Below are 27,823 nucleotides of genomic sequence, written 5' to 3'. Positions count from 1 at the left end.
GTGTCGTGACTGAGTTTTTAGACATATTGCAGTTCCGTTCTGCTGAACAAGAAGCGATGATGTCAGAGGAAGTGGCGACAAAAATCTAAGCTGCTGGAGCTTCAATGTGCTCATGAAACACTGTTGATGAACTGGTAAGTAATTTAGAATAAGATTGAGTAACTTGTGCTCTTTCCATCGAACTAAACAGAGCGCTGAGGTTTCTTGAAAGGGACGATCCTAACAATCTTGAAACAATTATTCATAATCATGACAGTTATGATTCACTGAGATGTTAATTTTACCCCATTTGATGTGCTTATGGCGGCCAAAGATCTCCCTGGGAAATAACTTGCACTCAACCAACTATATAATTTGTTTTCACGAATAACATCATTCCTGTAATAAGTGTTCTTCGATACACAAATTGCATACAAATCGTTAACAGGATATTGCATGTCTTTACATTGCCGGACTTTGCTTACGCAAACGATATGGCTGCATTCTTGATAAGTATTTTCAAGGTATACCGCTTTGCTTTCTTTCGGGTTTCTCTGCTAATTTGCGAAACAGATCCAAAAGTCCGAGTTTCAATTAGTCGATCACTCATCTGCCTCGAGAAATCAGTGAGTCTTGAAGAATTCAAAACAGTACTATCCTTAGATCACGGTTCAAAAGATATTGAAAGCTGCATTTGATGAGTTGTTAAAATATTTAGTGTTACAGCTAGGAATAACTTACCTTCATAAATCGTACGATTTCCAGTGAGTAAGGCAGTTGGGTAGAAAACATTTAAGTAAGTCGTTAGCCTTTATTTAAAGTTGTAATATTTCGTATGAAGGTTAGTTCTGAACGTTGTTTAGCAGCAGCTCGCTGCGCTGCTTGTTTAAGAGCTGATGCGGAAGTTGAGTGGCATTTTCTCGTCTCCTTGGCGTTTTTTAAGTGATTTCGTCAGGTAAGTACGGGGGAAAGTTAATGGATCAGTCACGCATTGTTTTGGCTTCTACCTCGTAGATCTTGATCTTTTCCTCGTCTCTTCAGTCTCTTTAAGCCCAAGCCCACCCCCCTTACAACCCCCCCCCCCACCACCACCACCACAATTATGTTGCCTGATTGGAAACAGCCTTCAATCTCCAGCTAATTGCTTCTTTCTGCGCACGATAACTTAATAGAACGGATAATTAATTTTACGGTGAGCGAACGTATTTTAAAGCAGATATCAGTTGTCACACAACGTTTCTCTTTCAGTAGTTCGTTTATTGTGATCTTCCGGGTGAGGGTAGTTTTGATTAAAACTGTTGTAGGTGACTGACGTTTCGACAACCTGAGCGGAAGTCATCTTCAGAGTCAAGCGAATAGTTTCCGGACTTCCAACAGACCGACTTAATTTGACTAACAATAGGCGGACCAAAAATCGACCAATTTGACTAACAATAGACGGATCGAAACCCACCAATGACTGATGACAAACTTTACACGATAAGTTAATAATTATGGTGAATTTTAATCTCGGTAATGAAATGTGAAGGTGAATTAATCAACATGACACGAGCGTAGGACAAAGAAATATTCTGAGTCCCCGACAGGAAACGAACCCATGACCTCCCGAACACCGGAATTTTTCTTTGTCCCACGCTCGTGTCATGTTGATTAATTCACCTTCAAACTTTACACGAGTCTTTCAGCCAATACCATCATGGCTAAACTGACCAATCATGTTCAACGGACCAGACTTATAACATCATCGACTGACAAAAACTATTCACTTGACTCTGAAGATGACTTCCGCTCACGTTATCGAAAGGTCAGTCACTAACAACAGTTCTTTTCAGAACTACCCTCACCCGGACGATCACATTATACGAACTACTGATACTCCTGGGTTCAAACCATTTACTATATTTCTCTTTCAATAAGCGAGTAGCTAAAGCAACGCCTTAATCTGACCTCGTTCCCGAGATCTCTTTTCTGGGAACGAGGTTGCGTCTCAATGGATAATTTTGAAATATTCAATGATAGTTTTAAAATTATTTTGTTATGTTGACAGAGAAAAACGTACAACGCTCAATACCTATACTAGACATTATGAAGTCACTTGTATCAGGTATCGTTTGCCTGTTTCTTCTGAATGTTGGTTTCCCGACTGAAGCAGAAGGTATGTTGTAGTTGCGATGCAATGGGACATTACATTTTTATCCGTCCACCCCCACCCCGCTATGGAGGGCAACCTCAGGTTCAGGGCTTGTCAGAATCTGTGTTCCACTGGGGTGTGGGGAGGGGTGGGGGATGCGGATATAATGGAATGTCCAATTTTTTGTCCGTCATTTCTGCCCCTCCGTTTAGTTTCGAAATATGTGTTATGACATCCACCACTATATAATATTGTAATTTCGTTTTTATAATTTAGTAACATCTAAACCTGAGAGTTTTTTTTTTTTTTTTTAATGTTAAGACCGTCTCACTTATCATTGTTCTCTTAGTTAACCATATGTTTGTACATGTATAAGATACACCTGTATTGCTAATGATTGCGTCTAAACGCACGTCTAATTTATCTTTCTTGTAACTCTTCCATGTTTTCTTTTTACTCTCTTTCTTTCTTTCTCTCTTCCTGGACAGTCGTCCGAGGGTTAACGGCTGACTTTGTGAATGCCAGCACTCTCAGAATACGCTGGGATGACGCCTCTCCTGATCAAAACATTACTGGATATGACGTCATTGTCCTCAAGGAAAACAAGTCAGTGAGTCGGGTGGCAGTTGACAATAGCACTTCATCTATTGTAGTCCTCTCTCTGGACCAGTGCGATAATTATACTGTGAAAGTGGCTTTGAACACATCCCTTGGGCCTGGGAACTATTCTACCTTTAAATTCGTCACTCGCTGTGGTGAGTCGCTGGTAGTGTTGAATGTCTTATCTTATCACAATTTTAGAACACCATGTTTCCAAGCCCGCGAATCACAATGCTGTTCGACCACGTTGTCGCGCGTATAGTCTTTGAATGAAGTGGTTCTTGTTTTTCGCTTAAAAAAGAGTCCACTTGTAGGATTCTATCTGCATGCTACGCGTTTGAGAGTGTACTGAACGAATCGCAGTATCAGGCGTTTAATTGTCTGGCTTCGGTATTGTGTTTTTATTGTTCTTCTTCTTCTTTTTGTTTCATGCATTTTTTTTTTTTTAAATTTGTCATCAAATTCTCGGTTGCCTAAATTTTTCGTGCATGAATTTTGTTACTGTATTTAGAAATTGATCTACAAAAAAGCTGTCTATAAGTAGTAGGTTTGGGGTTCTCATTCTGGTTGACTGCAGCTCCAAACGTAATTTGGTAATTTATATACTTTGTGATAGAATTTTATCTTGATAATTGGCTGAAAGAAAGTTGCTAGTTTTACATCGTTCGGTTGAGATTAGGAAAACTATGAGAAAGTCAACTCAATTAAGTATCAAAACAGCGATTTGTTTTCCTCTCAAATCTTGCGAATTGTGCTTTAATATTGCTGCTTGATTTAATGATTGTTGTTTGTAATAAGAAGCAACCATGTGGTCGAGCGTTCTTATATAGTAACTTTGTTTCCATGTTATTTTGAGAGTCAAGCCTATAGTCCCTTCACCGACCTTCGATAACACCCGCGAGGTTTGAACTAGTATGAACGTAAACGCGAAGGCCACTTTGTTTTGAGGGTCTCGAAACAGACAAAATGGACATGCTAATTGCCGTCCCCTTCTGTCATTTTTTATTTTTTTTATTTTTATTTTTATTGTTATTATTTTTTTATTTTATTATTTATTATTATTTGTTTGTGTGTGTGCGTTACGGTGGAACTTCTCTACAAAGGCCACCCCTGCGGGGACAAAGTTTACTGGGAATTTTGGAAAGGTGGCCTTTCTTGTTAAACTAAGAGGAAATATCCTGCCTGGAACGAAAAAATGTGGCCACAGTAGAGAGGTGGCCGTTGTGGAGAGGTGGCGTCTAGTTACTGTTGTAGTGTTTCCCCTTACTTTTCTTTTATTTTGCGTTATTTCCTCAGTTTCACCATCCATTGAACCCAAGTCACAGGAGATATTTATTTCTTCCACCAAGCCCGCCCTTCTACCGTGTAACCACTCAGGATTTCCCTCGCCATCTGTTTACTGGACCGTCACGCATTTTGGTGTACCAAAAAATATCACGAAGGGAGACCCCGTATCTCTAATCAGTAATGTTGGTGGTAAATTTGTCGTGCAGGAGCTGGAGGTGTTTGAGAACGGGACCTTGCACATTTTTAAAGTCGATTATCCGCACAGTAAAAAGGAATATCGGTGCACAGCAGTAAATCGTTTGGGCGTCGCTAAGGGTGACGTCCGCTTGACGGTGGTCGGAGGTACTCCTGTTTGTTTCTTTGTTTGTTTGTTTGTATTTTTTAATTTTGCACTGTACATGTACAAGAGAGGCTGAAGGGTTATAGAAGTAATCCCCATATTCCCAAGGTAATCCCTCTCGAGTGATGTTTAAACCTAGAACCTAGTCCTCTCGTGGACAATGTTATAATGATACACGCGCCCTGCGTGGATGTTTTCGCGCAAGATAAAAATGCCTGTGCTTTGAATGTCCGCATGTGTATTGCTAAGACCCTGCTGAGATTTTTTAAACGAGGAATGATCTGAAAACAGTTAAAGAGAGATTATGTTGGGAATAAGCCCTTTATGAGGGATAAAGGCTCTCACTCTTTATCCTCTCTTGACATGCGTAATTAACCTCCTGAATTGCGCTCCACGCGATAAACCTCAGTTGAGAAATGCCATGTTGGGAACTATTGTAATGTATCGCCAATTCACATTTTCTTGTATTGTTGAACATATTCGATGTATGATTGCGGAATCTAATTTTAAACTCAGTTGACGTGGAACCCATATATTGTAAATTACATTTACAGCACGTTGCGAGATAAATTACATTTTTGGATGAGCGTTACAATTTTCGTCGGATAGGATAATGCCTACCCGTGGCCGAGCTTTGGAATTTGGAAGCTTGAAGTAGGAAATTCTTACACAAGTCACACCTATTTTTATGACATTTAAAACCGCCCTCATTGACCCTCTGATTGGCAGCAGAGCTTGGTCGAAACTTAGATGGTGCTAGAACTTCTTTGAGATTTTTGGTTCGGCGGTAAGCAGGAAAAAGAGATTTAGCTGGAAAAAAAATTATGCGATTTGAGGTGAAGATCTTAATAAATGAAAGTGGTTCTTAACGATGTTTTGAATGTCTGGCAAAATGGGATTATAATCGAGTACCAGAGGAAAAACGTTTTTGTTAGTTTTCACCTCTTTGCTTAAAAGTTCGGATCTTGGAATTTTAAGAGGCTTATCAAACTGTTTGTCAACAGTTTGATGTGGGTTCCACATCAACTGAGTTTAAAATTAGATTCCGCAATCATAAATCAAATAGCTCAACAATAGAAGAGCATGTGAATTGGCCGTACATTACAATAGTACCCAACATGACATTTCTCAAATGAGGTTTATCGTCATTGAGCAAATTGCATCCTTGCAAAATCCATTACATTTAGACCAGTTACTGCTTACCAGAGAAGCCTATTGGATGGCACAATTATTCATACTTAATCCGCATGGCCTTAACAAAAGGCGGGAATTTCGCTCCAAAAATCGTATTAATTATAGCAATTAATTAGACCTTTTCAAATGTTCTTGCTTCGAGAATGATTGTGACTTGTCCAGTTCCTATTTTAGTTATTAGCCCTTTGTAAATAGTTTCAATTGTTATGTGACTTGCCTTATGCGTTCATGGGCCCCGTTGGAGGATTCTGTTATTTTTGCTTTTGGTGGGCTATTCATGATTCCTCAGCGGGGAATTTATTACAGTATTGTTTAAAGTTACCGTAAACCTTCGCGGGTGTCCTTAGCGAAAAAAAATATTACCGCGCTGTCTTAAAGACAACCACTACAAATTACATATCAATGCAAAGGTTATAGAATGCTCTATTCGATAAAAATCGTTTTGCCTCAATTTTTTTTTAATCATAAGGCGAGCGCGACCTAAAAGCGCGAAACGACCGACGTTCCATTGAGCGAATTTATCGGGTATCAAACTCGACCGCATCAACAAAGCTACTGCATTATATCATTCACGAGGCATCAATCATCAAAACCGTGTGAGGGTTTGTCGATATTCCTACTGGTTGTTTTGGAAAATTTCTGTCAAGTTTGATGTCCAAAAATACAGCGACACGTTTTACGACGAAGGCCATTGCAGGAGATCAATTTTGAAAAACGCAAATTCCCCACACGGTTTTGATGATTGATGCCTCGTGAATGATATAATGCAGTAGCTTTGTTGATGCGGTCGAGTTTGATACCCGATAAATTCGCTCAATGGAACGTCGGTCGTTTGGCTATCTTTAAAACGAGGAACGGGAATCGGGGAATGGAAATGGGAATGAGAATGGGAATGGGAATGGGAACGGGGAATGGGAATGGGAATGGGAATGGGAACGGGGAACGGGGAATCTTTAAAAGCGGGAATCTTTAAAACGGGGAATCTTTAAAAGCGGGAATCTTTAAAATGGGGAATCTTTAAAAGCGGAAATCTTTAAAACGGGGAATCTTTAAAAGCGGGAATCTTTAAAATGGGGAATCTTTAAAAGCGGGGAATCTTTAAAAGCGGGAATCTTTAAAAGCGGGAATCTTTAAAAGCGGGAATCTTTAAAATGGGGAATCTTTATAAGCGGGAATCTTTAAAATGGGGAATCTTTAAAAGCGAGAATCTTTAAAATGGGGAATCTTTTTTAAGCGGGAATCTTTAAAAGCGGGTGATTTCCTGTCAACCACTGTTTCGACTTTCCGTCCTTGTTCCTGGTTTTTGTGATAAAAACGGCTCCAAACGACCCTTCCCTATCACATCTTGTCGCGGAGATCATTCCACTTAAACTGTGGAAGACCTTCAAGGCGACCGATTCTTTCTTCTTTAAAGTGAATGCAATGAGCACTTTGAAATTGTCTTCGCATGACTGCGTGGCGTAGAAAGAGGTATCATTAAGCACGCAATGACCGATTATACGCGAAATTCGTCGTCACATCGTTCGGGCATCGAGCATCGAATTACTTTATTGCTGGTTTTCAGTGTCACGCCATTCAAAATAAATCAAAATCAAAATCAAAACAGTTCAAATGATAAAGTCCAGAATCTTGAAGACAAAAAAGGTAAATATGCAAAGACTTTCGCCAAGATTCAGGTCACTGCAATGTTTCTTAAGCAAGATATGCGGAGAATTTTTTTACCCAAATTTATAGAGATTTTGATGGAGACGCCATGCTGGCGCCCATCCGGATGGCGGCCGGAAACCAACAGAAACATCTGTCACTGAGTTTTGCTACGAAAGCGTGAATTTATCTCTTCAGGAACTCAAAAACATTTTTAAAATAATACTTTTTCTGATACATGAACTGTTCGGATAGCCAAATTCCCCGAAATAAGTCACTCTTTTAACCAACATGACAGCTTTCTTGCCAGTCATGTAAATGCCGCGTCACGCAAAAGCTTAGAAATTCAAGCGTAGTCTATTACAAAACCAAGAACCCACTTGGAGCAAAAATTTGTATGACTATTAGTTTTCAGCTGCTCTTACACCTCATGAAAGTAAAGTCTCAGGATGATTAATAGTTTTATAGTTTGAATTTTAGCGACGTCATGTGAAAACCAGATTTAGGGGACTGTTGATTTATCGATCGATTTATCGATTAAACAACCAAAAACGTGTTTACCCTGCCATATATTTGTCGTTAAGTCGTAAGTCCTTCCATTAGCACATGATAAGACTACGACAAATATCCATCGCGGCGAAACAAAAGGTCACAGTTCGGAGTTAAGGGACCGTTCATATTTTATGAGGGAGGGGGGGCTGGTGGGATTTGGTCAGCACCATTTAAAAATCGCATGACCCCCCCTCAGCTTACCAATTTTTTCACGTGGACCCCCCTTATAGCGGTCATTTTTTGGGATGACCCCCGCCCCAAAAAAAAAAAAATTGAACAAACAATATTTAGATTTCAACTTTTTTAATATTTCTCTATTATCCCCCTACTTCACGTTTTGTGCTCACTGTGAAGACAATATTTACAATCCCTATACTACAGAGAGCTGTTGTTTGAAAAACAAATCAAAAGAAAGAGAAGTCAATTTCGGATCTCCTCATCATGGCTCGCCCTGAGCGTGTGGCATTTGGCCTCTCATTGGCATCTCCCTCATCTGAATTGATGAATGCCAACAGTTTTAATGTAAAACAGATCAAATGTATAGAAGCTAAGCTGACGAAGGTCACGCAGGACATGGAAGCACTAGAAAATAAGAGCAATTATAACAGCATATTCAAGGGCATACTCAAACAGCACATCAACAAAAGGAGAAGGAAAAAAGAAAACCGCAGAAAGTCAAATGAAAGAAAGAGGAAGCAGACTGAAAACAACGTCCAACGAGTTTATGGAATCTGTGTTGGAAACCCGCTAGGAAATGATCTTCCACAATGCCTTGTGTACCCTCTTAGAACGGCCGTCCCGGAAGAGTGTATTAAAGTTGAGGATGTTCCCACGTCGTTATTTAGAAGAGATGGGCCATACATCGCACAGCTCTTGGAAGGGAATTATTTCACCAATGCTGCAAGAAGCAGAATCACCACCAACCTTGAGCAGGAAGTCAGAGATCATGTTTACACCTTCATGTACCCTGAAGAGTACACTCTGACGGAACGGATTGCTGCTTCTTGCAGCATCGGTGAAAGAGACTCCCATAGCAGCACAAGCGGCGACGAAGAACTCGACGACAGCGAAGATGAAGATGAGTGCCAGTGAAAGTTGCATTCGAAAATAACTGTGTTAAATACTTCTTTTCAGTAGCTACAAATGCTTTTTGTCGCCAAACGTTTTTTTTAAAGCAGAAGGAAAGTTTGTAATAAATTTGTATCCTGCCTTCTATGTTTATTCTATAGCAATTTTTTTGATATTCAAACATTATGCCATTTTAAAGTTTTACTAAAATATTTCACGTGACCCCCCTTTTTCCCTTATTTTTTTGGGATGGCCCCCCCTCGAAAGCCATTTTTTTCGCATGCCCCCCCCCCCTCAAATCCCACCAGCCCCCCCTACCTGATAAAAAATGAACGGTCCCTAAGATAAATCCAGGCGGTTCGATTCTTTGGTCGGTCTAGCGGATGTCAAAGAGTGAGAATCGAGATTTGAACCGCTCCACTATCCCGCTAAACCGATGTGCTTTAATAGCGTGCAATAAAATTACAATGAATAAATTCCACAACTGTCTCTGCGCCTATTGAGTTGATACATGTGACAGAATAAATAGCTTCCGGTGGGAAACTGAGAGATTCTCGTTCACTTTTCAGCAAAGATTAACGCTATTAAATATTCCCCACTTTAAAGATTCCCCGTTTTAAAGATTCCCGCTTTTAAAGATTCCCCATTTTAAAGATTCCCCATTTTAAAGATTCCCGCTTTTAAAAATTCCCCATTTTAAAGATTCCCGCTTTTAAAGATTCCCCGTTTTAAAGATTCCCGCTTTTAAAGATTCCCGCTTTTAAAGATTCTCCGTTTTAAAGATTCCCCATTTTAAAGATTCCCCGTTCCCCGTTCCCCGTTCTCCGTTCCCCGTTTTCCCGTTCCCCGTTCCCCGTTCCCCGTTCCCCGTTCCCCGTTCCCCGTTCCCCGTTCCCCGTTTTCCCGTTCTCCGATTTCCCGTTCCCCGTTTTCCCGTTCCCCGTTCCCCGTTCCCCGTTCCCCGTTCCCCGTTCTCCGATTTCCCGTTCCCCGTTTTCCCGTTCCCCGTTTTCCCGTTCCCCGTTTTCCCGTTCCCCGTTTTCCCGTTCCCCGTTTTCCCGTTCCCCGTTTTCCCGTTCCCCGTTTTAAAGATAGCCTCGGTCGTTTCGCGCTTTTAGGTCGCGCTCGCCTTATGATTAAAAAAAATTGAGGCAAAACAATTTTTATCGAATAGAGCATTCTATAACCTTTGCATTGATATATAATTTGTAGTGGTTGTCTTTAAGACAGCGCGGTAATATTTTTTTTCGCTAAGGACACCCACGAAGGTTTACGGCAACCTTAAGGGTCCTGCTTTGGGACTATGTTATGGCCTTAATTATGATCATTCAGAGGCCTTTTGCGGGGAATGTGTTACGTTTGGCTTATTACGTAACTTTTACCGCTTGCTTTTAATCATACTATTGTAAATTAAACCTTTTTGTATCTCTTAATTAAGTTGCTTATATAAGCCTGTACCTCCGATACACGCAGCCATTGTAAATAATTTTTAGTTTCTAGTTTTTAACCGTTTATCTGAGGAAGGCTGAACTGCCGAGACGTCATTAAATCGAGTCGGACCAGTAAGAAGCTCACCCCATTGTTCTCACTCAGTATTTGTCTATAAATTCACGTGGTGGTATTGCATCCTTTGGATCCTTCTGCTGGGAGTTCATTGTTTGTGTAAACCTTCATATTCTGCCTGTATATAAATATTGGACGAAATCGGCCCTTGAAGGTCTAAAGTAACCTTGATAGGCGTTTTCCTGACAACGTTTTACGTCACGTTTGTTGTTGTGTTCTTTCTTCACAGCTTACGAGACCGTAGGATTTAAAATAGAGTTTTCCTGGACCAGAACTCTTCAAGACCATTACCAGAACAAATCTCTAAATGATTTTCTTGAGCAGCAATTTGAATCTGAGGTTAGAACACGAATCAAACAGTTTGGGACTAGTATCTTTGTAAGAATATAAAGGCTAGCGTTCAACGTCTAAAGGGCTAAGACAGCTTTCTGATACAGAGAGACCGTGGGTTTACTTCATTTTAGATATGTTGAATGCCTTGCACCCCTAATTCTTGTACTTTGAGATTCCAACTGGGCAGTCTATTACATGTACGTACCTATACAATGCAATCCATCGATGAAGTTTGTTTAATTTTACTTGCGTTATAAATTATTTTACTTCAGGCACAAAGGTCCTTTGAGGACCTCCAAGATGTACACATTACACATGGCAATGAAGGATTTTTGAGATTAAACACAAGGTAAGACCACTGATTGTCCAGTCGTGAAGGAATTTATCTGAATTAATTTAAGAAGACTAGAACAACAACAGTTACGGGGGACATATTCGGGGACGTGAAGCAGGATCACGCCCTTTCGTGGGTATGCATTTGACGTATGTTGCAGGGGCAGTACGTAAGCTGGTGCACAGGAAGAGGATATTGGTTCATTTCTATGTTGTAACGGGGATAGTTGTAAGAACAATGCACACGATGCGACATTGAAAACTGAGGTCATTTTGTCCTTGTTTTATGACCCACAAATTCAAACTGAATTTTAATCAACACGTTCCGGGGACAAAAAATCGTTTTCGCCAAAACGGGCATGTCTCGGAAAGTAAACCTTCGCTACAACATGTCCCCGCTTTGTGTCCCGTCAGCATGTCCCTGCTTCATGTCAGGCCTTACCATCTCCCCCTTTCAGGTCCCCGCAACATCTTCATGTTTCATGTCCTCGCAACATCTTCCTGTTTAATGTCCCCCGCAAAATCTTCATGTTTCATATCATGGCAACATCTTCCTGTTTCATGTTATCACAACATCTTCCTGTTTCGTGTCTTGCCAACATCTTCCTGTTTCATGTCCACCCAACATCTTCATGTTTCATGACATCGCAACATCCTCATGTTTTACGACATCGCAACATCTTCATGTTTCATGTCCTCGCAACATGTCCCTGCTTCAAGCTTATTAACAATCAATAGTCGTGCATGTGTATTCTAAGGAGGGGACTTCCTTAATATATTTCATAAATGATATAGAATGACCATTATATTTTCTGTGATTTATTTTTATTTATTATTCGTGCCGATAGTTCTCACTTTTTTAATGCTATGCAGTACAAATCTTGCAACTATGGACCTTGTGGTGACCGGGGCAACAACTGATGGAGACGCCTCTGACAAAATAGAAAAAGGAATACTGAAGATGGCGGACTCAAAGGCGATTGGATTAATCTCTCTAAACAGTGTTATTATTTTGGGTGAGTGTTGAAATTGTTGCCCTTTTATTTTCATTTTTCAGACATTGATGTCACTGATTACTCATAACAAAATTCTCGATCGTGATTTGTTCTCCGTGCCTATTTGTCACGTAACCCACACGCAAACACGTGGGTGTCCAATTACAGCTAACCAATCTACAACGTTTTTGTAACTGGAAACTTGTAATTGGATGCCTACGCCATTTGCACGTCAATCGCGTGCGCCTTAATGGTTCCTCCTTAATGTTCCTACATCTGTTAAAACGTATGGAAAACGCGACTGGCTTTTTCGCGTAAAAGAAATTCTCAAAGGACTTTTCTTAATCTCTTAATTTGTTATTGATACGATTAATTAGTAATTGGACCTCGTGTCGTACAACTCAGGGAGTAATCGTGCTCGTAATTTGAAATCGGCGTCGGGCTGCGCGCTCGTCCGATTTTGAAATTACTTGCGCGATTGCTCTGTGAATTGAACTACACTTGGTCCAGTTTCTATTACCAATCCCACTTATTTTCCGTGCGCTTGGGCGGCATATCAGCCGAGTTTGGCCGAGCCATTGCGATACCAAACGAACGTGATATGTCGCCGAAGCGCACAGAAACAACCTAGCTATAGATCAGGTACTGACCTTAACCAGTGACGGCCAAGTGACCAATTGATATCATAAGTAACTTGATATCGCAGGATATCAGGACAGTAGGCACTGTTTCTGGTGAGCCAATTGCGAATTTGGTTACGGTAAAGCGTATAACTCAATACCGCATCTGAGGCCGGAGAATCTTTAAGACACCGAAGTCAATTAAAATGACGAAGTAATGGAATTTGAAACAGTTGCGCCACAGAATTTAAATGAATGAGTATTCAATAGGTAATCGATGACAAGTCAATGGCATCGAGAAGAAATCGAATGATCGCGGCATTTTTGGTCAATGATTAATAAGCGGTTTTCACTGGAGTGCGAAAAGCAAACCGCAATATAATTACGTTTGTCTTGCATTACTACGCTAAACGATTGACTTTCAATCAGAAATTCGACAAAGCCAATCACGACCCACTGGCACACATTTCCCTACGTTTCACGTAAGCTAGCGGTGTTTTTACTTGGTTCATGGGATTGTGTGTGCCCTTTATTAGCGGCCAGAGTGATAACTTTGGCTTTGGTGCGATAACTCTTGGTGTGATAGCTCATTTCATTGGTTACAGTTAGTCACACTGGACGGTCTTCTAAGCTTTTCATTTCCCCAGAATCTTGTCAGGTAGCCCCAGCTACCAATTCGGAGAATTCCTGCGCAGAGATTATAGTTCCATACAAACCTAGAGAATGAGTTCTTTCTTGGGCCGATTTGAAACTTGCTGTAGTGTACGGGTGCTCATCAGCTTTTCAACTATTTCAACCTTCTCAAAAATTTTATTTTTATGGCTTGTCCCAGGTCATCGATAGTTATTATCTCGTCTCCCTTTTTGCTCAACCCCCCGTTTTTTCTCTCGATCACCTTCTTTTTTCCCCAACTACCGAGAGCCTGGAACAGGTTAGAATTTTTATACCATTAATTCTAAATCTTCCTCCGATAGTGCGGAAAAATGAGATGTCGCCATTTTGTACATGACTTCCAGGCACTGCACTTTCTTGGTTGATAAAGTCGACCCTCGCTAACTCGAACCTCGCGCTAACTCGAACCAAAATCGATTTCCCTGGATTTCCGTCATATTACTGCAATTTTACCCTCGGTAACTCGAACCCTCGATAACTTGAGTCTCTCGCTAACTCGAAGCAATTTTCGGTTTCCTTCAGGTCATTTTCTACATAATTTTACCCTCGATAACTCGAACAATGTCTGTCAATACGTCATAAGTCAAAACAAACAGTGTACTGTAGTCCAAAACATTAAATTTATTTTGAAGCAGCCGTGCGAAAAAACCTGTACAGTTCACAGTTCCTGGACTTTTCCTTTGTTACATTTTTCACATAACGTTACATTCCGACTTGTACAGTAATTTATAAATGAATTGTTCTAATTTCACTCGACTTCTTTATTCTGTAGTTACATGTGATTAAAATGTACCCTGCATGAACAGAAAAACATTAAACATTGTTTTTTCCTTGTTTCTGGCCATTTGTTCTCAACTCCCGATAACTCGAACTCCCGATAACTCGAACCTTTTTTCAATTTCCCTTGAAGGTTCGAGTTATCGGGAGTCGACTGTAGTTTACGATAGCTGTAAGCCAATCACGTTGCAGCATTTGCATTAGTGCGTAAGTAGGATTCTATTAATAAGTTCTTTGGTGAGGTAACATTTGTTCTGATGCATTATAGATGTTCCACCCCCTCCACCAACGAATCTTCAACATGACGATATACAAGCTACGCATGTCATTGTCACCTGGGCATTGCCACATCACCCTGAAGTGTACGAGGTGAGCGATTACACCGTGGAAACTAAAGATGTGCTGGGCAGCAATGCTGTCTTTCGGACCGAAGTGACCGTGGACGCGCATGTCACTGCAGTGCGGCTGACAGGGCTTCAGCCCAATACTCAATATCAGGTGCGAGTGGTGGCTCATCGGAAAGATTCCCTCAAGACAGGAGAATCAAAACTGTTGGGATTGAAAACCATAAAAGGTGCTTAGATACGATAGATTTAACATGATCGGACAAAGCTTTTATGGCTTTAAAAGTAGTAAGTATTTTTTCCTCGTGACAGGCTTAAAAGACGTATTCTTTAAACTATAGGAGAATCTTTGTTTACAGTATTTGCCTCATTACCATAAGCGATACAGTTTCTGATGGAGCTACAAAGAGCTTAATACTGAATATTGAAAGGGCACAGCACGATTTACTGTCCCATGGAATTTGAGCGCGATGTATTGAATACTTTTTGTGCGACGAGGGTTTAAAAGCTCAAAGAATGTATGAGCTCATTAGCACCTTTGCCACACAGAAATTTTGATGTTTTTGAAAGCCAGTTTCTCCTCGAATATTACACCCAAAGAGCCAAAAATGTCACCACTTACTAAGTTTCACAAGCTCTTTAAGTTTTTCTAGTAAAATCGTGTCTAGCATGATGCCTTCTATGCGCAAAGTCGTATGTTAATGAGGAAAAATGTAAACAATGACGTCAGCAAAGATTCGTCTATTGACAAGACACCGATATGGAAAACATTATTAACGTTTTTGAAGTCGGCGTGCAAGTACTTCAGGTTATCTTGTACGACTACCCATCCCTTTCAACGGTGAAAACCTTAACGACTTCACGTTTAGTGCTCCTAGGAATAATAAATCAAAAGTTGCGAGGTTGGGAACTAACCCTATACACGTCGAGGAAAAGGTTGTTGTTATTCATCGTGGTAGATGCAATAATAAAGTGTATTATCGTTTGTCTCACGATGTAGTCACTTGAGATGTAGATCGCGACGTTTCGACTGCTTACTGCCAGTCTTCTTCAGGCGATAAGGTCGACTGATTACACGGTATCATTTATATCACAAAGGTCGGCTGTGATTGGTGCATTTCGATCCTCCTATTGTTCCATTGTTCCGGCGAGTAACTGTTCCCTCAGTGGTCCGCTGTTGTACTGTTCTCCTGTTGTTGTGTTTCTTGATCGTGGGTATCCATGCTTCAGGAATTTCAATTCCACGATCAAGAAACACAACAACAGGAGAACGGTACAACAACGGACCACTGAGGGAACAGCTACTCACCGGAACAATGGAACAATAGGAGGATCGAAATGCACCAATCACAGCCGACCTTTGTGATATAAATGATACCGTGCAATCAGTCGACCTTATCACCTGAAGAAGACTAGCAGTAAGCAGTCGAAACGTCGCGATCTACATCTCAAGTGACTACATCGTGAGACAAACTATAATACACTTTAGTAACCCTATACACCTTGGGTAATTATAACTTGCGTTACCTACTTGCACGAGCACTTTGTGGTCTCAGGACACGTCACGCAATACGTGTTATTATATGACAGGCTGCTGAACAGCAATGGTTAATGATGCGCTTAGCTATCTAGCGGAACCCATATCAATTCGATCTTCCTTCGCTTCTTGTTAAAATTCTAATCTTATCAATACATAAATCAGTTTGACCTCACACCAGTTTTCGTTAATCTGACAGATCCCAAAGTTCTTCAGATAATCCTTGTTCTGGTTCTGCCTATTGTTTTGGCCGTTGTGATTGTCGCCGTAATGATTTTCATCAAGTGCCGAACCGAACCGAATCATCATAGGAGATTAACGATGGATAAGGTAAGAATGCTCAGCGTTTTCAATTTACATTAACCTCCCGTAAACTTGTATTGTAATGGTAAAGTGACACCCATCTTAATACCGACTCCTATCGTGAAGAGTAAGGACTCTATTTGCAGTCTCTGACAAGTATACTGTGTGACGGCAGCCAGTATCCCAGTCTCGTTTCCATGGACAAGACATTGTGCACTCACGGTGACTAATCCCCAACGAGGTGTATAGATGGACCCCAGCAAAGTTTGGGGAAATCTGGTGAATCCTTTGCCAGTTAATAAAGCCGACGTCAAAACCAGCCAGCAGCAATGAGAGGCGGCTGTTCTCACACACTGGTGAATCCTAAACTAATGCTGAGTCATGATGGCCATGGGCAAAGGGCGAAGAATTGGATGCGATCGTATCACGGTTGGGCTTAGCTGACTAAATTTCAAATATCTCTTTATGTCACCTGAATCATACTCAAAATTTCCTTATCAGTTACAAAGAGGACCACGAAGAACCTATGGTCCTCCAACGGGTGATGCGAACATTTACGAACATGGAAGCAATCAGCTTAGAGTAGCTTTGCCACCAACTGATTTTAATCGACAGTGGCCAGAAATTCCCAGGGATTATCTCAAAATTGCTGAGAAGCTTGGTTCTGGCGCTTTCGGTGTCGTCATGAAAGGATACCTAATGCGCAATGACAAGGTCATCGAATGTGCTGTCAAGATGTTGAAAGGTAAGTGAACTTTCTAAACAAACGATAGGCAACTTAAGCAACGGAGGACGGCGACGGCGAGGACGATGCCAAGTTAAAAATGAATTTATATTTGACCAGTGAAATGTGCAGTTGTCTAGATCTGTTCAGTACGCCAATGGTTCTAAAACCGTGCTCAGGCTAAATATGTAATGACAGCGTTCAATTCCAAATGGAAATACGAAAAATTAGTCGTCGTCGTTCATGTCTCTAACACTACGCAGAACGTGGTCACTTCAAGTTCTTGTTTTGCAGAGGACGGCAAAGTAATGTACAAAGATTTACAACGCAAGTGCACAGCTATTGTTTTGCTCATTAAACCTTTTTGTTTAGTGACGTTCTGGTTGCCGTCGTCGTCGTGATTTGCTTAAGCTCCCCCTTAATAACAGAGTCTTAAAGTGAACATTTAGCACGGATGAAAGTAAACAGAGACACGACATCGCTGGACGATTTTAGAGACTCCTCGCTGCAGAAGTCTATTTGAGGCCTGTGCGACTCCAGAAACAGGCTGAAATTCAGGCTATTCCTGACAATTATTTATAAGTTTAGTATTTTCTATTTCTAGAGCACGGCACTGAAAGAGAGTTACGTGACTTGTATAACGAACTGAACACTATGGCCTCAATCGGAAACCATCCTAACGTTGCTAGCTTGATTGGTGCTTGCTCAGAAGATGGTAGGTTGTCACTTTTCTTCGCCACTGGGATGTATTTCCTGTTCGTATTCGTTTTATCTTCCATGTATTTCCCATAAATAATTGAAAGCATAGAGAAAGGCTAGAGGGGCGTAAATGGACGAGTCTTCTGGGACAATAAGCATGAACACCTCAAAAAAAAAATAATCATAATAATTAACAAATATTAGATGAGGTTGGGAAAAATATCGTGATTTGGCAGTAGCGAGCAGATCAATTATCTACAGAAGCCGAAGGCTGAGACAAATAATTGATCTGCGAGACACTGACTGACAAATCACAATATTTTGCGATAACCGAGTTTAAATCACTCTCTGACAGCTCAGGAAAGCGATCTGCCATTTTTTACCCGTCGTTACAATTACGCATGAGCAGAGTATCATTTGGAGCAAAATACGTTTAGAGGGCCATTATATCTAGGCGGTTATTTGCAGATCACGTGGTGAACTCTCGATCAATAAAAAGAAAGAACAAATTGCATCGAGAGCTACTGTAGATTACGTTCACTGTTTGTCTTCATTACTCGCTTACACCTTCATTTTCAGTTTTAAGATTGAGTTGTTATCATTGGATGTTTCTCGCGCTATCACTGCGTTTTCTTGTTGCTTTGCCTTTTTTAGGTCCTCTTTGGGTCGTGGTTAAATTTGCTGAGAATGGGTGCTTGTTAGATTATGTCCGCAAGCACACGAAACAGGACTATGGGAATGCGGATTACGTAAACACGAGTAACGTAGAAAACGAGTCGAAAGGAATAACCCAAGTTGAAAAACTGCGATTGGCGTACGGCATCGCGAAAGGAATGGATCATCTAGCAAAAATGAAGGCAAGAATGCCTTTCGTTTTGATTTTGTACTGGGACTGAGGTGTACACTCCAAAGAAACCGATTTCCCGCCGTATATAATGACTAACCATCAAGCATTACATTACAGACTCCAATCACAGATTTGCAGGTCTCTTTTGCAACTGTTGTTGGCTGGTGGTCACTCTGAAATAATTTGCTCAGATTCCACACCACCAGCACCACCACAAAGACGACGGCGACGACGACGATATTGACAATATTTGTGCATCACAACATACGATAACGTAAATGAAAGAATAGTCAAGAAAACAAAACAAAACAAAACAAAAGAGGGGGAAAAAAGGAATTTGCAACGGGGTATGAAAGCACTTAGCCTGCTAAAGTAAGAATTTACTTTGTAATGAATGATACGCTAGTTAAACGGATCGAGTTTATTGAATAGGCCTCTATGCCAGACATCTCTTTATGCCGGTCTAATTTTAGAGGCGAATTGAGGCTCGGATTATACTACCAGTGTGAACGAAAGCCTATCATCCTAGTTTTGCATCTGCTGCACTGGATCCACTATTGCTCCCGTATATGAACAATCTCACCAGTTTTGCCTTCACTAGTTACACTTTTGATTTTGATTTTTTTATTTGTTTGTTTTGTTTTGCTTTGCTTTGCAGTGCGTTCATCGTGATTTGGCCTGCAGGAACGTTTTGCTGGGGAAAAGCAACATTCCGATGGTGGCAGACTTTGGACTTGCACGTGATATCTACGAAAGCGGCATGTATGAAACTACTTCCGGGGTGAGTACCAACTTTGATGAGGTCTTTTGTTGTCCCTGGAGATTACCTGAACGTTCCGTGAACGGAGCTATGAATACTGATTGTCCATTACCTTCGAATTTAATTTTGGGGCTAGGCCTTTTGTGTTGTGCCATCTTGCTACAACTAGTACCATGCAATGGTTTCAGATCTTCAGATTTCCATTATTAAATATTTTACAGTGTCAAACTACAATACACAACAGTAAAAATGTAAAAATGCGAAAATTTAAAATATATAGACGCACCGATAATACCAAATTGAGACATGTTCAGTAACCAAACTAGCCATTAGGTTTCCGCGTTGGTCACTAACACATGAAATTGATGGGGAAAAAAAATATACAACTTAAGATAAAAACTACAGTTACTCGAGTTTCACGCTTAATTAAGGCGATCCATCCGACTGTGCCCTTAGCGACGGTTGAAATATGGAGGGCGTGTGGAACGATTCTGTTTCTGATTGGCTGCATAGAACTTATTTAGTGCCTGCATTTTGTTACAAGTTCAGATCTTTTTGTTTAGAAGCGTAGATCTGTCCGCGTATAGAATGCAGAGTTTTTTCTGTCAGACACAAATTGCAGCGTGACAGGATTCCCTTCTACGGACTTGCTCGCGTGACAATAGACCACTTGATCGAGAAATCAGTGTTATTTCTAACGTACACCGAGCAAAATCCTGTTTCACTTACAATAAATGTTCAAAACTTGACTGGAAATCGTTTGCTGAAATTTTGTACCTATTGCGTCACGCATCATACTGCATTACCTACGTGTTAACTTAATTTTCAGGGTAAGCTGCCGGTCAGGTGGATGGCTCTGGAATCATTGGAAGATTACTCCTATACCTCGGAAAGTGACGTGTGAGTATTCCACAAAAAGTTGTCTTCAGTATTTTACAGATTCGAGTCGTGTTGCAAGGACGCAGAAACATCTTTAGGGTTAGAATTTAGCTCTTATTAACCGAGCAGGAGGTCTGTATGGGAGAATCTTGACCGAGGTCATTGGTACGGACCGAACGCAGTGAGGTCCGTACACACGACCGAGGTCAGGATTCTCCCATACAGATCGACTAAGCTCGGTTAATAAGATGTTTAATATTTGGCAAACAAGAACAATTTAATTCCTTTAATGTATAACTGTGGCTTATACTAGCTGACTGATTTTGCTTGCGAACGGGGATGAGCTGAACTTAAGTCTGCCAAAGTTTGCTCGTTCTCTTTACTTTTTTTTTTTTTTCTCGTCAGGGTTTTTGGCACTTCCACTAATATTTTTAGAAGAAAATAGTCAATATTCTTGTATTTTAGTTTGCAACTTTTTTACCGCAAAATGTAACCGGTCTAGATGGGAAAATCTAGACCGCAGTCAATATCGATTTCAGCCAATCAAATTCATGAATTCAGTAGTTCCCAGTCCTTGTGAGACACAGCCATATAATAAAATGGAGTACAAGTTGCGAGTAGAGTTTTAACAAATTAAGCTCTTACTAGCTCAGAGCTTCGAGCACTGTCTGCTCCTTTATTTGCACAAATAAAATGGGCATTTTGGACGTTTTTTGTGAACTCATTTCAAAAAGCTTAACTTATGTTTAATTATCATAACCAAACGTTGCCTCCCATGTTTGTCAGTTTCTATGCAACAAATAGTTTTTTTCTTGCCATGACCGACAGTATACGAGTAGCTCAGCCATCAGACTACAGCATTTGTATTAGTATTCTAGTAGAATTCTACTAATAGGTAATTTGTACGGTTATAGTAAATTCATCTCGCGGTTGATGATTTTATTTCCTCCCTTTATTTGTGTAATTGTCAATACATCACTGCTGAAAGGATAAATTATATAAATCATACAATCACTCTTTAACGACACTCTTCACGTTTAGGAAAACCCTAGTGAATAGTGTGTAGTCAAAAAACATTTCCTTTCTTCATTACAGTTGGTCATATGGCGTTGTTTTGTGGGAGATAGAAACCGGAGGTGAGACTTCTTGCTTTCAAAGCTGTCTTATTTACATGTATGTTTAGATTTCCTATCACAACTTCCTCTCTTAAACCCGTTTCTCGGTGAGAATTAGAAGGTCGACCTTCGCTTATACCGTATGTACTTTAGGGAAAGGGCAAATACCAAATATTGTTATCTAAGTATCATGCTTACTGTAAAGTGTCCTAACAAACGACACTAGTGATCAGTCCTGCTGTGTATCTTACTTGTGCTCATGCCAGCTCTACCTTTGTCAGTCTTAAGATGAGGGATTTATTATTATTATTATTATTATTATTATTATTATTATTATTATCATTATTATTATTAAAAACCACGTGTCTCAGGCGGACGTCAATAGGAAAACTGTGCTTTAGTTGACACCATGTCAGGAAGATAAATTTATTAGAATCACTAAGGCGAAGCAATCTTTCTCATTTTGACTGAACATGGGAATGTTAGCGCTGTTCGTCCTTCTCGAAGTCATCTTCTTCCGTTTTACTTCACTGAAATGTTTTTACTCGTTCTTTTTCATCCTCAGGGCAAGTACCATATGCTGCTCTGGGAGGACAGGAAGTGGTTAAGACATTAAAAAATGGCGAACGATTACAGAAGCCAGAAGGATGCAGCGATGAAAAGTGCGTTAAGAAGTTTTTGTTTTATCCTGACTGTCTTTTACGTACCTTTTTCCAATTCTAGCTGACTTACAGTGCCTGCCTCCTCTCTGATGTTCAAATAGGTACCAGGAAATTTAATGCCGGGGTTAACCCTACGTTGTATTGGTATCCCATTCGAAGGAAAGCAGTGGGGGAGAAATACTCCTAGTCACTTTATGGTACAACAACAACAACAAACAACAAAACCTTTATTAACGTGTCTGGGGTATTTAGCGTTGCTGCTAATTGAGGACACACAAAAAATAAATTATGAATTAAAAAAAAAAATAAGTATATATTAATAACTACTTAATTACCGAGAGTGAGGTCGTTACGGGAAAATCTCAAACTGAGGCCTTGCCCTATTGACCGAGCGATAGCGAGGTCAATACGGTAGGCCGAGGTTTGGGATTTTCCCGTAACGACCGAACGGTCGAGGTTATTTAGTTGTTTATTGTATGGCTCATGAATTAAGGAAAAGAAAAAATTATTCGAGCGGAAGTCGTCAATTTACATCCGACGATGCGCGCGTTTACCTATTCATTCATCGTCTCAAACTCAGTGCAAAACTACACAGTGAACTTAACCACTGTATTACGTATTCCGTTAAAAACACACGTTTCTTTACGGGAAAAGTGATTGTCACAGCCTCAAAAAGGTATTTAAGTATCGTGGTGCCACAAGTTGATGGGGGAGTTTTTCCGACTTTTGTGGCGAAACGTCAACGCATATAGAAAAGACAGAAAGTGCTTCAAAATAGTTCAAACCAACTAATGCTTCAGAATGAATTGCTCAGAATAACTCGATCTTCGCATTCGCTTTCGACAACATATCTCCGCCTTCTTCATTCTGGGATTTATGGATGAACTTTTCAAGCCTTGTGAACGTCTAAAACTTCCTGCAGTTATCAGAAACACTGCTACCGACAGAAACCGCCCGATTGTTTACATCTGATGGTCCTCAAGGGAAGCTGATTTACACTTGCTTGTGTTAAAGCGAAGGAATCTATTCGATGAGAATTGTGACGGAGTTCAACATTTCCGTAATTGTTGTGACTAAGATGATAACTTATACGTTTCTTGGTGGTGTTCTGCTCAGGATGCATGACAGATCTGTCGATGGTGTCTTTCACTCAGCGATTTTAGCTTTACTTAAGACTCGGCAAACTTTGATTGTTTTTCACTAGTGCCCGCCAAGGTTACCGGCTGATAAGTCACAAAACGACTTCTATATTAGTTTTATTAAGGAAAAATCTCTAAACTTTTAGCTACTTACTTTCTCTTACTGTTTTTAATCGGTTTTCATCGTTTCAATGCGCTTGAATTTTCAGAGCCGGGCTCTTCCTAATTTGCATAATCCGTAATCGGCCCGTGGGCATTACGGCTGCATAATGACCGCTCAGACCCCCCGCTCTTAGCCAATCAGAGCGCGCATTATATCGGCCACAAGCCAAAGCCATATAATAAAAAAAGTTAATAAGTAAATATTAAAATATTAATAAGTAAACATGGAAGTCAGGTCAGGATAAACATAAGGGCAGTTTTCACAATTATCCCCAAGCAAAGATGCTATGTCTCTTCTTCTTACAGTCGATATGAAGGAATGTAAGGTATCAATTGGTACGAAAGTTTTATGCACTTTAAGCTCCGGCGGTATGGACTACTTGGTCCGACCCAGACTTAAGCTTGCCATACCTACGACCTTTTACCAGTGACAGAAATTGAGGACGTCTGGATATTACCTGTTTTTGTTTATGTAAAAATACGCTGAATAACATCTTATCATGATAAATGTTTCAGTTATGACATCATGAGGAGCTGTTGGCATCCAAACCCAAAAGAGAGACCGACGTTCGGGGAGCTTGAGAAGCTCATAGATGGTTTGTTGTCAGCGGAAGCTGTAAGTAGCGCATGGCTTGTGCGCAAATTTTCTTTGGAATTTTCTTCTGGAGTCTGTAGTAATATGAATAGGGCAAGATGTTGCCTCTGTTGTCGTTTTTGTCGTTGCTGTAGCTTTTGCTGTAGTTGCTGCTGTTGTTGTTCCTGTTGCTCCTGGTGTTGTTTTTGTTGCTGTTTTCGTCGTTGCTGTTGTTGTGACTCTTACTGTTGTTGTTGTCTTCGTCGTCGTTGTTGTTGCTCTCATTGTTGTTATCGTTGTCCTCGTCTTTGTTGTTGTTTGTGTTTTGTTGTTATTGTTGTTGTTGCTGTCGCTGTCGTAGCTGTCATTGTTGTTGTTGTCGTCATCGTCATTGTTGTTAATGGTGATGTTTTCGTTGTTGTTGCTGTTGCTGTTGTTGTTGTTGTTGTTGTTGTTGCTATTGCAGTTGTTGGTATTGATGGAGTTGCCGTTGTTATTGTTGTTGTTGGACAGTAGTGATCATGGAAGTAAAAGAAGTAATAGCCTCTTTAGTAGAGTTTAGAACCAACCAGATGGGCAGCCCAGAGGCCAACGTACTTTGAATCTTGGCATTCTGGATTTCATTCCATCTAGTTGTTGTTATTATCGACGTAACATTTTACTTTTCGTCGTGCAGTTCATTAATTCTCCATCCCCTCCGTTAGATGTATTATAATACCCATTATTTTCCCCCTCTTATATGAACCTCTTCCAAAGCTTGCGTGAAAAGGCTAAGGTTTATAATTATCATTTTGATAGTTTTACTGGTCATATAACGCTCATTCTGATTGGTTTCTTTTTCGTTTTCCACGGGGCCATGTAACCACGACTGTCATTATCACTATTCCTGTTATTTCTTGTTTACATAACCGGTGGGAAACGCTAGACGATTTCTGAGAATTCGATGATCTCATTTCAACGAAAGTTTACGTTCAAATCAAGTTGATGTGGGGTTTTGCTCTTTCATGCTTTGTAAGGATGAGGGCTGTTGTCTCTTGACGCCACATTGTATATTGTAGGACTACCTAGAGATACATGACGATTTGCCGGTAGAGGAGGAAGCACCTTATGACGAGGTTCGCTTCAGTCGAATTCCGGAAGAATTTCTCGCCACGCCAGAAGCGCCTGTACAAGACTCCCCACGGTCCCAACCAGCCCTGGATACTGAAACTAACGGTGACGTGGCAAGCGCGCAGATCGAGAAGGATGATCATGAAAGTATTGAGGGCAAAGGAGAGGACGATACTGCGTTTTAATGTAACAACGCTATTAAACCTTCCACTTCTGGGCCAGTCTGTGTGGAAAAGGGACATTTCCATGGGCATTAATTTGTAACTGCAATAATGTAATTAATAACAGGTGGAGAAATTGATAGCACTTTTTAACAGTTGAGGTAGCAGTAGCACCCATCCTCCTTCCTCCCCCGCCTAGATTAAAGATGTGAATATGGAAATCTGCTCTACCAGCAGTCACATTTTATTCCTTAGCGAAACATTTATAAGGCTTTACACAGGATAAGGTTAACACAACAGTTTCACTGAATTGATCATCACTTCTGAAAAGGAGCAAAGGAGAGGTTTTCTTTGTTCTTCAGCGACCAAAACAAATTATTGTTAGGTAACTTCTGCAATTGCACCCTAGTCACATTTTTTTTTTATTTTTATGTGGCAATAAGACATACATATGTGAACAAACCGCAGATGTAACTGTGCATAGATATTGTCAATACAAGGAGTGTTGTGCCCATTCCAGCTAACACTAAAAAGCAGTCGACGTATTTTCCTTAATTTAGTTTTCGACGGCATTGCTGAAGATCTTACTTGGGGTTAAATTCTCTTTGTTTCTGATGCCCATCTTATATTGACATCAAAGCAGATTACAGCAAATAGTTACCTTCCGTTAACAGAACGCCCTGTTAACAGGTAAAGAGATGTCACTTACCGCTTTTACATTCTAATCACCCTTCGCTTAGAAAAAAGTAGTTTTTAGCTTTCGTTTGAGCTGCGTACTCTCATGGGACTGATTTCAGAAGAAGAACTCCTGAAATGTAACTTAATACGTCATTTTTTGTGCATTAAATTTTAACTTGGTCTCGAGGAATGAAACAAAACAAACCACATCGAGGTCGAGAACCCAGTGAGAATTGTGATATATCAAAATTGGCATATTCAACCAGCCAACATGTTATTGCAGTAGCTTGAATTCAAGCGGCCACCTAAGACCATTGATACAGCAGTAAAATCTCATTACAATTTCCGTTCGGTCTAAAATTGTTAGAATCACGTCTCAAATGTTCCGTCCAGTTCTAATGACAAAAAAACTTGGAACCGTTCCTAGCGTTTATGAAGTTGCAGAGCGTTTAGTGTCTTGAAAGGAATTATTTTGCATAATGTTAAATATTTGTAATAAAACAAATATGTGTGCCTTAAATAAAGCATTAAAGCAGTAGTCTTGGTGTTCATTTCATGTTACACCAGTTGTACTTTTAACAAAATTTCCAATTTGTTTTTTCTTAATTTTTGGGCAAAGAAGAACTTACCGCGGTCTATTATATACGTTCATGCAAAAAGAAAAACAAAATGCTCCCTTCATCAAAATTTCAAGGTCTAAAAGCCCAAATTATAAGCCTCCATTACTTAAAATCTTAGTTTTCCAAATGAGCCCGCCTATATCACAACAATACATCTGGTTGTCACGTCAAATACACGTGACCTATGCTCGTCCATATTTGGGTTGCCACGAAGCTCTTCGGAACGTCTCACAGGATTGGCTGAGAAAATGGTATACAAACAATAGTAACAATGGACCCTAGCCCTAAAACAATCGAACTACTTCGTGCTAACAAGATCCAATGAAATTAGAGGTTCTAGAGAGCTTCAAAAAAACAGCGATATTTAAGTTGTTTTTCTTGAAATCTTACTCAAAAACGTCTCGCGATTCACAGGTGCAATTGTCCGCAGACAGCGATTTAGAATCACATTCCAAGAATATATAGGCCTGCTTATATTCAGCAAATAGAGACTTTCCATCCTAAGTCGACATTAAATCCTCTCGCTAACGAGCGAGAGGCTGTGTGGTAAGCTCGACAGATATCTCAACAGGGAGGTAAAAGAAGATATGCTTTTAAGCAAATAAATCCCTAGAAAAGCGATTTCGTAAATTTTTATTTGGTGTTTTCTTTTTTCTGGTTTTGGGTGGTTTCCTACCTTTGTAACGAATAAATTTCAAACGTGAATTGAAGCGCCTGGAGGCTATACTTCCTGCCCAAGAAATATTCTCTAGCTCAATGTGATTTAAACAGAGAAAAATAGCCAACCGTCCCGAGCGATTACAACTTGGAATCATTCCTGAACGCCCAAACAATACCGACATTGTCATTTCCCTACCCACCTGCCAAGATCAGCTAAAAAATACTAAAGTCACAAATAACCAAAGCCAGGCCAGATGGTAAATGAACACAAACATTATACTTTATTTAAGGTAATTACTGTTCAAACACATTAAGGCATTTATCTGTATTTACACCAATAACTTCCATAGAGATAGTTATAATATCAATTTATACCGAACATATATATATATCTAAATGGAAGAAGAAAACAACTAAACGAAAACAAAATGAAAAGAAAGAAACGTGAAGTTGACAACTCCGTTCAGATGTCATAATTTCAAAAATTAATTTTAAAAAAATCACAAACAAACAAATTCTTTGCAGACACGTTTTTTTTTTCCTGTTATGCAAAGAATCGATGACTAGGTGGCTCTTCCTTGCTACCTATCATGTATGAAGTCAAAACACAGAGAGATGTCTGTTCACCACAGTCGTTCGAGGGAATATCACAGCACAAAGTACAACTTATATTTGAGAACATTCAAACATTTTTAACACGAAATAAAAAGATCAAAATAAACTAAGATGATGTTTTTCAGTCCTCCTATTATTGTTTACAA

General features: G+C 40.1%; 1 protein-coding gene across 1 annotated transcript; it reads left to right on the top strand.

Annotated features, from left to right (window-relative positions):
• Positions 1–36: 36 nt before the first annotated feature.
• LOC145494705 (uncharacterized) lies at positions 37–27,798 on the top strand. The gene is made up of 18 exons (XM_081474269.1): positions 37–134; positions 2,027–2,134; positions 2,599–2,865; positions 4,007–4,339; positions 10,588–10,697; positions 10,964–11,040; positions 11,898–12,040; positions 14,357–14,662; positions 16,169–16,299; positions 16,774–17,017; positions 17,601–17,711; positions 18,350–18,552; positions 19,201–19,323; positions 20,132–20,202; positions 21,277–21,317; positions 21,862–21,958; positions 23,776–23,875; positions 24,892–27,798. Exons 2-18 carry the CDS (start codon positions 2,065–2,067, stop codon positions 25,126–25,128), a joined length of 2,664 nt encoding a protein of 887 aa, XP_081330395.1. The 5' UTR covers positions 37–134; positions 2,027–2,064; the 3' UTR covers positions 25,129–27,798.
• Positions 27,799–27,823: the final 25 nt, after the last annotated feature.

Source organism: Orbicella franksi, chromosome 8 (assembly GCF_964199315.1).
Source record: "Orbicella franksi chromosome 8, jaOrbFran1.1, whole genome shotgun sequence".
In the NCBI taxonomy this organism is placed as follows: domain Eukaryota; kingdom Metazoa; phylum Cnidaria; class Anthozoa; order Scleractinia; family Merulinidae; genus Orbicella; species Orbicella franksi.
Note: the sequence above shows the minus strand (reverse complement) of the source record. Positions and strands in the feature narration are given on the sequence as shown.